Raw genomic sequence first — 12,407 nt, forward strand, 5'->3', positions numbered from 1 at the left:
CTCATACTTTTTGCAAACGTGGACGTATTTTATGAAAATATAGATATTATTAGTCTTCAGAATGTCCAGGAGGTCGCGACAATTCCATGGACGTCATTTAAGTACTCACTAAAACTTCAGATTCTTTTGTTTTCATATGTCAACAGTTCGAAACTTGCTGACTAGCTAACAGCTGTTGGTGCATTTTGCAGCAATTCATTGTTAAACTGGTCGGAAATTCGAATGAAAAAACGTAATTTTAGTACTCTTCAAACCCAGGGGGAATGATTGTTTGGATGTTAAAAACTAACAATAAGTTTGACTGGCAGCTCCTTAGTGGTGCCAAAGTTAACTAACAGACTGTGAAACATGTCAAAGATTCGAGTGAAAAAACGTAATTTTAGTACTCTTGAAACCCAATGGGGATAATTTTTTAGGTGCACACAACTACCAAAAAGTTTGACTGGCAGCTCCTGAGTGGTGCCAAAGTTGACTGGCAGGCTGTCAAACATGCCAAAAATTCAATTCAAGAAACGTGATTTTAGTACTCTTGAAACCCATTGTTGCGTGCTGTGAATTTGCATAAAAAGTGAGATTTTCGTAGTTTCTTTTTTTATATACATATTATTTTTATAGAAGTATCCTAGAAATTAAAATTTTAGTTAATGAAAAGGAGAAAACTTTCATCCGGTTGCTGATTAAAATGCCAGTCAACTTTGGTACTACTCAGGAGCTGCCAGTCAAATTCTTTGTTAGTTGTTTACAACAAAACAGTCATCCTCCATGGGTTTGAAGAGTACTAAAATGATGTCTTTTCTCTCGAATTTTTGACATGTTTGACAGTTTCCCAGTTAACTTTGGCACCACTCAGGAGTTGCCAGTCAAACCTATTGTTATTTTTTAACACCAAAACAATCATCCTCAATGAGTTTGACGAGTACTAAAATGACGTTTTTTCACTCGAATTTTTGACATGTTTGACAGTTTCCCAGTCAACTTTAGCACCACTTTGGAACTGCCAGTCAAATTCTTTGTTGTTTTCACCAAAACAATCATCCTCAATGGGTTTGAAGATTACTATAATGACGTTTTCTCACTCGAATTTTTGACATGTTTGATAGTTTCCCAGTTAACTTTGGCACCATTCAGGAGCTGCCAGTCAAACTTATTGTTAGTTTTTAGCACCAAAACAATCATCCTCAATGGGTTTGAAGAGTACTAAAATGACGTTTTTTCACTCGAATTTTTGACATGTTTGACAGTTTCCAATTAACTTTAGCACCACTCAGGAGCTGCCAGTCAAATTCTTTGTTGTTTGCACCAAAACAATCATCCTCAATGGTTTTGAAGAGTACTAAAATAATGTCTTTTCACTCGAATTTTTGACATGTTTGACAGTTTCCCAGTTAACTTTAGCACCACTCAGGAGCTGCCAGTCAAATTCTTTGTTGTTTGCACCAAAACAATTATCCTCAATGGGTTTGACGAGTACTATAATGACGTTTTTTCACTCGAATTTTTGACATGTTTGACAGTTGCCCAGTTACCTTTGGTAACACTCAGGAGCTGCCAGTTAAACTTATTGTTAGTTTTTAGCACCAAGACTATCATCCTCAATGGGTTTGAAGAGTACTAAAAGGACGTTTTTTCACTCGAATTTTTGACATGTTTGACAGGTTCCCAGATAACTTTACCACCACTCAGGAGTTGCCAGTCAAATTCTTTGTTGTTTGCACCAAAAAAATCATCCTCAATGGGTTTGAAGAGTACTATAGTGACGTTTTTTTACTCGAATTTTTGACATGTTTGACAGTTTCCCAGTTAACTTTAGCACCACTCAGGAGCTGCCAGTCAAATTCTTTGTTAGTTGTTTGCACCAAAACAATCATCCTCAATGGGTTTGAAGAGTAATAAAATGACGTTTTTTCACTCGAATTTTTTGACATGTTTGACAGTATCCCAGTTAACTTTGGCACCACTCAGGAGCTGCCAGTCAAACTTATTGTTAGTTTTTAGCACCAAAACCATCATCCGCAATGGGTTTGAAGTGTACTAAAATGACGTTTCTTCACTCGATTTTTTGACATGTTTGAAAGGTTTCAAGTTAACTTAAGCACCACTCAGGAGCTGCCAGTCAAATAAAAATTATATTGTGCGTGAGCACAATATAAAAATTGGGGTATATCTAGAATATACCTCGTCTTATTTCAGTATATTTTTCCACAGATTTAGGGAAATGTGTCCACGTGGATTCTAGCTCCCCCCCGGCCCCCCTCATGGACAAGCGTGGAATTTTGTCATACTGCCCCTCCCCCCAAGTGTCCACGTGGTATATGAATGGCCCTTTATAAAAATTTTAATTGTTACATTTTATCAAATATTATTGAATACTATAAGGTTGTTATGGCAGAGTCTATCGAAGACTTACAAAGAATGTTGAATAAACTATATGCAAGCATGAAGAGCATGGGCCTCAAAATTAACGCAAATAAAACCTTTGTAGCTTATTTACTAGGGACGGAAAGATAGATGAGGAATTAGATAGACGAATAAATGAAGGTAAGAAGGTTATTGGTAGAACAGGTCCCCTTATCAGAAGTAAAAATATATCAAATAAAGCTAAAATGGCAATAAATAATTCTATATTTGTACCGACTGTACTATATGGTAGCGAGACATGGACTTATCAAGAAAAAGATAAGAGTAAAATTAATGGAATTGACATGAGATTCATGCGCATAATATGCGGGAAAACCCTGATGGACAAAGTAAGTAACGAGATAATTCTAAAAGAAGGTGGTGCAGAAGAGACACTAGTAGACACATGGGAAAGAAATCGGTTAAGATGGTTCGGACATGTTGAGAGAGTGCCAAATGAACGACTAACGAAACAAGTGTATCAAAGTAAAGTAAATGGCAGCGTGCCCAGAGGTAGACCGCGGAAAGAATGGTTAGAATGTGTGAATGAGACCCTAGTTAGAAGAGACATAAGAAGTCACAGAAACACGAGAGCCTGCATGAAAAAATGCATGGACATAAAAGCTTAAGAAGTATGCCAGGATGTGCCAGAGACCTGGGTCGGAGCAGTGTTGCGGAACGAACGTGTTATTTACTTAAATAGCACGAGAATTCTGGATCAATCTGAAAAATCTCTATCCCTTCCACACACTACTCCTTTCCCCTACTGAAGGAGTCACGCCTACCCCGAAAGGGAAATGGCTTAATGGTGCAATAATAATATTTTAAGAAATACCTGAAGTCGTTCTGGCGATTGAAGGAAATTATAATTTGAAAAAATCTGAAATTTTAATATTTTGCCATAAGAATTGTTTATAACAATGGTTATTATAAACTTTTAAATTATTCTTCTAATTATATATCAGTCCTACATTAATATGAAGCATTTTTAGTAAACAGAAAATTTTTTTACCGATAATAAGACTATTAACTAATTTTTTCATATATTTGTTTATAACAAATAAATGGACTACTGAGCAAATTATTTGTATTCTATGAGTCTCTAAACATTCATTAAAGACGATATGAAGTTTACCAGAACAGTTATTAAAGCGTAAAAAATTGTTATGTAAAAAATGTCAGTTTTTCCATGCTTTGAGTGAAAAAATTATTAATAAACAAGTAGAAGAGGCAAAAGTTCAGAGCGTCAAGCTCTTTAGAATTTAATGAACTTTAATTTTTGTTAAATAATTGAAAATCGGACCAAAATTGAAGGCTCTGGCCATTTTTGAACGAAAAAAGTGCATTTCCTTCCACTGTGTGGCGGCCGTTGCCATACACATATGGCAAGGGACTTCTTACAGTATCTTTATGAAACCACCCGCAAAATATCTGTGAAGAAAAAGTTCGACTTTTTCGAATTTTTTTATTTGAGTGAAATTTGTTTCCCATTGACTGGACTATTACCATATTGCGCCAATGTGTGCTGCTGGTTTCTTACACTTTTTTGTAACCAAAAAACTGTATTCAAATATAGAAATTTTTAAGAATAAAAAAAGACAATACACTTTTTTGGAAAATACAAAACATTACAGATTGTCTAAATAACTGCCTTAAATTTAAATCACTTTATTATGTTATTTAGAACTGAAGAATTTTTGCAGAATTTTCCTAATATTTTTTTAATGGAAAACTCATTACTGTACAAACCTTTGACCTTCAAACTGTGCATTCATTCCTTGAGCTAACATTTTTTCTCCTTTCGTTTTATTTTATTTTTTAAAATAATTTTTCAACTGTGGGCACCTGCTTTAATTTGATATTTTCTCGAAAATTCACTTACTCTAAGATTTGTAGTTTTGGATAATATATATATGATAAAAAATTTGTCACAAGGACAACCGCAGGATTTCGCCGGGAGCGGGTGCTAATCTGAAAAATTGCACCCGCTTCCAGCGAAATCGCGGTAAAATTTCAGCCATAACCACGTCTCACAACCGTGAGATAGGTGGTTAAATATATATAGTGGTTATATATATTATACCTTATATAAGTATTAAAGTAAATTGATTCTAATTCAATTAAGATATTTCCTTTATTTTCTCTTCGTTTCTCAATGAAATATTAGTAATTACTTCAACGAAATACTCTTCTTCAATCCGACTTTAATGCCTGACACTTCTCCAGCATAACGATGAATTTCTTTCCTGGCTTCTCTCACCTGTGAAACACAAAAACAATAATATGTACCAATGCCAGGGCTTAGCGTAAAATAGAAATTTTACAAATATAAAAAGCTTGGGATCCAATTTTTTTCCCCTGCTTAAAAATGAAAACTTTTAAATTTCATTGCGATCAAAAAACATTTTGATGCTTAGCAAAACCGAAAAAGGAAACAAATACACCAAAAAACGTTTTTTCATTCTCATTCATGAATCTGTAATGCACTCGGCCAAATTTTCGATCTCTATAGTTTTAAACCTATCCCCCATCCTAGCAAATTCTAAAATTCAAAAAAATACTAAGTCACCGTGAAAAGTTAGAAGAAGGGCCACCACCTTAGAATACCACCAGGAAATACTCACGTTCTTATATCTCATTATTTACTCATTTTTTCTTATTTTCCTACTCTTTCATACATTCTCACAGAGCCAAACCTGTCAGAAAAGAGGAATCTACCAAACTTGACTTAAATATGAGAACATTTCCCGTTAATACCAAACTGGAGGCCGCCACCGAGTCCCGTATCTGTGAAGACAGAGTAAACTCTCTTTGTATTAAATATCTCTCATTGGAGTGTTACCTAACTGACGTACTCAAACATTTTTTATCTTTATGTATAACTTGATATAAAATCGTGAGCTTAAAGCATTATCCTGCGTGATCTGAATAAATTAAATTATTTTGTTTTTATTAAAATTGAAATGGTGGACTCGCAGAATTTTAATTTTTCACCGAACCTATCCCTTCGTTTATAGAAAATTTTGTCCGTAAGGAAATCTATTGAGTATTAGAAAATATATAGAATCAGTGATTGTTTGTGAAAAGTAGGATATATATAATTGAAACTTGATTCAAAGCAGGGCGCGATCTTTTAGGCCCGAATTTAACTCCATTTCAACTGGCGCCCAACAAATACGTCAATTTAAAACTCGCGAAAATTTCAAATCTTTTTGTCCAACAACTACGCGAAAAAGACGACTTTTTTCGTCTAAAAATAGGGGACAAAATCAGCGATTTCACAATCGTTGGCGTGAGCTTTGAAAAATAGTATGTTTTTTCCACTAGTGAGGAAAAGTCTCCTGAAAAGTTGGAAAAAGTACATGGAACAGTGGGAGAAAGTGATGCTCAGTCGTAAATGTGTGATTAAATATTCCGTCAGGTGGCGCCATCTAAAAATCAGATGGGTGCTTTGCAACAGAGTCAATGTATATCCGTGACTCGCCTTCGTGTCTCTATCTTGTACTGTGTTCAACAGTTAAAAGCTCGTTGACTAGCTGGCAGCTGTTGGTGCATTTTGCAACTATTTATCATTAAACTGGTCAAAAATTCAAGTGAAAAGGCGTCATTTTAGTGCTCTTGAAACCCATTGCGAATGATTTTTTTAATGCTAAGAACTACCAAAAAATTTGACTGGCAGCTTCTCGTTGGTGTCAAATTCGACTGGCAGGCTGTCAAACATGCCATAAATTCGAGTGAAGAAACATCATTTTAGTACTTTTGAAATCCATTAGGAATGATTGTTTGAATGCTAAAAACTAAGAAAAAATTTAATGGGCAGCTTCTCAGTGATACCAAAGTCGACTGGCAGGCTGTCAAGCATATAAAAAATGACAGGATGAAAATTAGAACCGTCATTTTAGTATTCATTTCAGTATTCCCAATAAGTTTCAAGAGTACTAAAATTACGCTTCTTCACTGGAATTTTTCACATGTTTGACAGCCAGAACATTGTATCGTGAAAAATTTGAAGGCACCTCCAAATAATGTTTTACTTCAGTTAATAAATAATTAGTATATAAATGATTAATAATAAGTTCGTAAAATCTTTTTAAAAAAACAGTTTTTATACGGCCTACTGGTCATAAGGGTGCTTCACAAAAAGTATGCTTTTATTTTTTTGAGAACGTATTGCATCAGTTTGTTTCTCTGGTTTCATCCTGTCATTTTTTAAACGCTTGAAAGCCTGTCGGTCAACTGTGGCATCACTCAGGAGCTGCCAGTCAAATTGTTTGTTAGTTCTTTGCACCTAAAAAATCATCCTCAATGGGTTTCAAGAGTACTAAAATGACGTTTTTTCACTCGAATTTTTGACACGTTTGACAGCCTGCCAGTCAACTTTGGCACCACCGAGAAGCTGCCAGTCAATTTTTTTATTAGTTCTTAGCATTCAAGCAATCATTCCCAATGGGTTTCAAGAGTACTAAAATGACGTTTTTTCACTCGAATTTTTGACATTTTTGACAGCCTGCCAGTCAAGTTTGGCACCACTCAGGCGCTGGCAGTCAAATTTTTTGTTAGTTCTTTGCACCTAAAAAATCATCCCCAATGGGTTTCAACAGTACTAAAATGACGTTTTTTCACTCGAATTTTTGACACATTTGACAGCCTGTCAGTCAATTTTTTTTATTAATTCTTAGCATTCAAACAATCATTCCCAATGGGGTTCAAGAGTACTAAAATGACGTCTTTTAACTGGAATTTTTGACATGTTTGACAGCATGCCAGTCGAATTTGGCACCATCGAGAAGCTGCCAGTCAAATTTTTTGTTAGTTCTCAGCATTCAAGCAGTTTCGAACACTTGACTATGAAAACAAATAAATCTGAAATTTTTGTGAGTACTAAAATGACGTCCATAGAATTGTCGCGAGCTCCCGGACTAAAAAAGAAGATGTTACAATTTCACACTGCAAAACTGCTGCGGGGTAAGACCCTATATTAGGGATTTTCACTTCAACCATCAGCTAACTTCACTTTGTTAAAAGCTGAGGGGAAAACAATGGATCAAATGTATGGAACAAAACTTTATTTCTGTAATATCTTTGTAATTAATCATCATTATTACCATATTATTATTTCATTAAATAGTAATTAATATATAAAAACTATTTTTTAAATACACTTATATAGCAAAAATTAGCTTTTACGAAGATATTAGCAAAATAGGGCAAAAATTAACTGAATCCCATGCATTTGGTCCCTTGTTTTCCCCTCAGCAATCTACGACGTGAAGTTAGCTGTTGATTGAAGTGAAAATACCTAATTGGTATACCGGACTACTATTTCAAACTGCACGATCTACTTTATATCCCACTACCCATCGCAGTATAAAAGGGGATAGCTTACAAGTTGTAAACTGTATAATTCAGCATTTTTTGTTCACAATGGAAAAGCGTAACTTCTTTAAAAAGCGAGCTTCTTCGTAAACGCGCGAACTCGGATAAGCTCGACGATCCGGACTGCAGGCAGATATCATGTCGAATTCATCACTAGCGAGCGCCTGAGTGTATCATAGATACGTTATTCGGTATCTAAGCCGTTTCCCAGATACATAGGCTGAATTATAACGAGGAGAAGAGTTTCTTTGTTCGGGGCGCTCATATAGCAGAATCAGGGGCGACACCAGAAAAATATTTCGATGGGTTGGAGACTGGTTTCTAAAAACCTCCCCTGGAATCTGTCACTAAGCAGAATATACATTTCATTATATGGCACTGCGTCACACGCTATATAGTTAAATACGTCACATTATTTGTGCGCTTTACTTGATCTTTACTTTAAAATTTTTATTTCAAATATGATCTTTAATTAATCTATTTATATATTTTGTTGAAAACTCATATACTTTTTTAAAAAATTCATCTCTAGTTGAAAACTTTTTTTTTTCTTCTTCATTATATTTTCAAGTGATTTATAAATCTAGCCAGTTCAAATTTTATCTCTTCGGTTCGAAATGTTATTACTTTTCATTTAAGACTGAACAGAAATATTTCTTTTCATGAATAATTCTATGCTAAATGAGCATGAAAAAGATTCACAATTACAAAACCAGACTTCAAAACTACCTCCCTTTCCGGCTGATTGGAGATAAGAAGTAATAATTGGAGAAAAGATAGATGAAAATGTCAACCAAATTCTTTCAAACTCATAGTTTTTTTTTCTACGAAATTAAACTATTTGGTAAAAAAATTTTTTTACTGGAAACTTAATTATGTCAGTTAAAAATAACCTATTTTATGAAAAAAATTAACAATTTTCTTGAAAATATTTGGTTTAAAATTCAATTATTTGGCTTAATATTCGACTTTTTATTTGATATTTGAACTATTTGCCTAAAAATTAATCTATTGTGTTAAAAATTAATTTGTTTGATAACAATTAATTTTTTAAAGTAAACATTTTTTTAATTCAGCTGATCATTCTTCTTTTTTGTCAAAAAATTTAGTATTTCTTGGAAAATTAACGTTCTTGTAGAAAATATGTTAATATTTTTTAGGAAATTGTTTCTTTAGTACACAATTCACGTCTGGGGTTAAAAGATTAACTACTTTATAAAAATACTGGTTGATGGATTAAAAATTAATTGCTTCAACGAAAAGTGTTACAAAACTTTCCGTTTTTTTTTCAAGAAACTGTTTTTTTTGTGATTAATATTTTTTAAATAAATTATTAATGATCGATAGTTTGCAGAGAAAGAGATAAAGAGAGAGAGAGAGCGGTCTTCATGAATAAATTTCTCCAATTTTAACACAATTTCAGTCAATTGAAAACTTTACATTTTTCCTATTAGGTACCGCAATGGTTGTAGTTGCTACAAGATATTACTTTTTTAAACAAATTTAGTCATGCACTAACATTTGTTAATTTTAAGAACAAATTATATAAATAAATACATATTTTCGGCGTTCTTAAGCTAAAATAAATCGTTTTTTCCTCTTATCTTGCTTAAATTATATTTAACAAATTTAGTTATGCATTAAGACTTTTTAATGTTAAGAACAAATTATATAAACACATATTTTTGGCGTTCTCAAGCAGAAATAAATCGTTTTTTCATCTCATCTTGCTCAAATGATATTCAACAAATTTAGTCATGTACTAACATTTGTTAATTTTACGAACAAATTATATAAGCAAATACATATTTTTTGCGTTCTCAAGCAAAAATAAATCGTTTTTTCATCTGATCTCGCTCAAATTATATTGAACAAATCTAGTTATAAATTAACATTTGTTAATTTCAAGAACAAATTAAATAAACAGAAGCATATTTTCGGCGTTTTCAAGCAGAAACAAATTGTTTTTTCATCTAATCTTGCTCAAATTATATTCAACAAATTAAGTTATGCATTACCATTTGTTAATTTTAAGAACAAATTATATAAACATTTTGATAGTGGAACAGTTTTGAATGTTAAGCGTGTAAAATGAAAGTTCAACACACCTGTCATTGAGAATTGTTTCATTTAAACGCTAGAGCAATCACCACACACTGCACAATAAAAGAAATGTGTATGAATAGAACATTTAAGAGAATGGAACTATTTTAATTTACTTGTGTAGTCGCAAATTAATTTTTAAATCTGAAATTTCAAATATTCCGTTTTTAATTCAAAATTCATCTTTTTTAGTAACATTAAAAATACAAATACTAGGTTGGGAATTCATGTTTCTGATTAAAAAGTCTGGAGTTTAGTTGACAGAAGTTGGGTTGGAAGATGAACTATGTTGCTGAAAACTCGGGTTTTTAGTTTCTTTTAAATAAGATATCATTTTTTCCCTGGGAATTAAAGTATCATTTGTTGATAAAAATGCAATTTTTGTAGAAAACAAATATAAGAGAACAATAATCAGTGAATTATTCTCTCAAAAATAATTCTTATAAATAATATTAATATTAATAAAACATGTAACTATTTGGTTGAAAACCCGTTTCTTTAAGGTAGAAATGTGTTTTATATCTGAAAATTTAAGTATTCACGTTAAAGAGTCATTATTGAAGGCAAAAGTTAGTTTCTTCATTGGAGATTTCAACTACCTTGGTTTAGAACTTAACTTTTTGGTTAAAAATTTAACTACATTCTTGAAAACACGTTTTATCGTTTGATAATTAATTTTCTGCAATGAAAAGTTAACTGCAGGTTTCTAGTTGCAAATTTATCTATTTCAGTTTAAAATTTAACTACATAATTGAATGAAAATTAATTTTTTCGTTTGAAAATTGAAACTGTTCTCTTCATGATTTGTGTGTTTGTGTTAAATAATAACGATTCTAACAACATATTGAACTTTTTCAATTTTCGAATAAACACTCGTTACGAATTTAACTTTATTTTTGATAATTCATATCTTTTATGAAAAATTTTTCTTTTTGATGTAAAATGAAGTGTCTTGGTTGAAAATTAAACTCCTTGTTTTAAATTTAAGGTAAATTATTGTAAGTTCATTTTATTTTTTACAAATTTAACTAATAATTTTAAAAAACTTTCTTCTTGGTTGATAATATATTTTATAATTAAAAATGTAATTATTGCAGTTCAAGGTTTATCATTTTATTTGAAAAGTAATTGAGGAGTTCTGGACAAGAAGGCGACAGGCGATCGAGAAAGAGTAAAAGGATTGTCCAGGCTGTGACGTCAAGTATCAAAAGTGAAATTCGAAAATTGAAAAAACTAAAAATATAGTCAGATAGCTCTTGAAAACTGAACCTGAGTCTCAATTTACAGTTTTTCTCTCGGGCTTCACATTTTCCAGTAAATAAATAAAAACTGACTTTTTTAATTGAAAAACCATGTTTTTTCCCATTCAACTCGCCGTAAGTAATTCGTTTATCAACTAATTAACAAATTTCTTTTGAGTTTTATTCGTGACACTCTAGCGGAGGCTACAGTGTCCAAAAAGGATCATAAGTTAATTTCCAATGTTTTTTTCCGAATGAAAAACCACGCTTTTAGATTTTCACATTAAAAAAGTGAGTGAGGAACTTGGAGCTACGACGAACTTCAAGCGAACGAATTTTCCGCCAATGTATTGGCCACCTTTTTGGAAAATCTCAATTTTTTTCAGAGGACGCCGCCTGAAGCCTAAAACATCGTCCTTGCCCATCCTTTGTTTTGTCAACTCGCTTGCACTAGTCAGCGTTCCGGCCGCGTCCCCTGAAAAATCTTGTGGTGTCGCGTCGAGACTCGTAATAAACTCGCTGTCATTATGGAACTAAACATCAAATCGAATTGAGATTTTCCAAAAAGTTGTCCAATACATTGGCGGAAAATTCGTTCGCTTGAAGTTTGTCGTAGCTCAAACTTCCTCGCTCACTTTTTTAATGTGAAAGTCTAAAAACCTGGTTTTTCATTCGGATTAAAAAAAACCATTAGAAATTAACTTTTGACCCTTTTTGAGCACTGTAGCCTCCTCTAGAGTGTCGCGAATAAAACTAAAAAAGAAATTTGTTAATTAGTTGATGAACGAATTACTTATGGCGAGTTGAATGGGAAAAAACATGGTTTTTTCAATTTAAAAAAGTCAGTTTTTATTTATTTACTGAAAAATGTGCAGCCCGAGAAAAACACTGTAAATTGAGACTCAGGTTCATTTATCAAGAGTTATCTAAGTAAATTTTTGGTTTTTTCAAATTTCGAATTTCACTTTTAATACCTGACGTCACAGCCTGGACAATACTTTTACTCGTTCTCGAGCGCCTGTCGCCTTCTTGCCCAGAACTCCTCAATTTGTCCAATTAGAAATGCAACATTTTTTTGAAGTCCGTTCAGTTTGTAGTAGAAACTTACTTTTTTAATTAAAAATGTAACTGTTTCATTTCTGGTAGGAAACTCATCTTCGTGATTAAAAATTTACCTCTTTGTCTAAAAATTCATGTATTTGGTGAAAAATGAGTCTTCCTAAGTTCTTATGTATAAAATTAAAGTACTTCATTAAATGTTGTACTACTTGGTTACAATTTCAGTTGATT

At 32.6% G+C, this 12,407-nt stretch overlaps 1 protein-coding gene and 1 long non-coding RNA gene across 6 annotated transcripts in view; one reads left to right on the plus strand and one right to left on the minus strand.

The window, feature by feature from the left end:
* LOC117169113 overlaps window positions 1–12,407 on the plus strand; it is a 156,336-nt gene that overhangs the window by 30,881 nt on the left and 113,048 nt on the right. The window lies entirely within an intron of this gene.
* The window catches only part of LOC117169107 (something about silencing protein 10), a 114,213-nt gene continuing 106,318 nt past the window's right edge, over window positions 4,513–12,407 (minus strand). For 2 of the 5 annotated variants that reach the window (XR_004466609.1, XR_004466610.1), the window contains 2 exons: window positions 5,022–5,184; window positions 4,539–4,657 (listed from right to left, as the gene is read on the minus strand). Coding sequence is in view for 1 of the 5 variants with exons in the window: in XM_033355256.1 (XP_033211147.1) it covers window positions 4,568–4,657 (90 nt within the window). In the remaining 4 variants the exon portion in view is untranslated. Of the gene's footprint in view, window positions 4,658–5,021; window positions 5,185–12,407 lie in introns of all 5 variants that reach the window. The other 3 variants (XR_004466608.1, XR_004466611.1, XM_033355256.1) reach the window with 3 other exon arrangements.

This window comes from Belonocnema kinseyi, chromosome 3 (genome assembly GCF_010883055.1).
Source record: "Belonocnema kinseyi isolate 2016_QV_RU_SX_M_011 chromosome 3, B_treatae_v1, whole genome shotgun sequence".
Taxonomy (NCBI): domain Eukaryota; kingdom Metazoa; phylum Arthropoda; class Insecta; order Hymenoptera; family Cynipidae; genus Belonocnema; species Belonocnema kinseyi.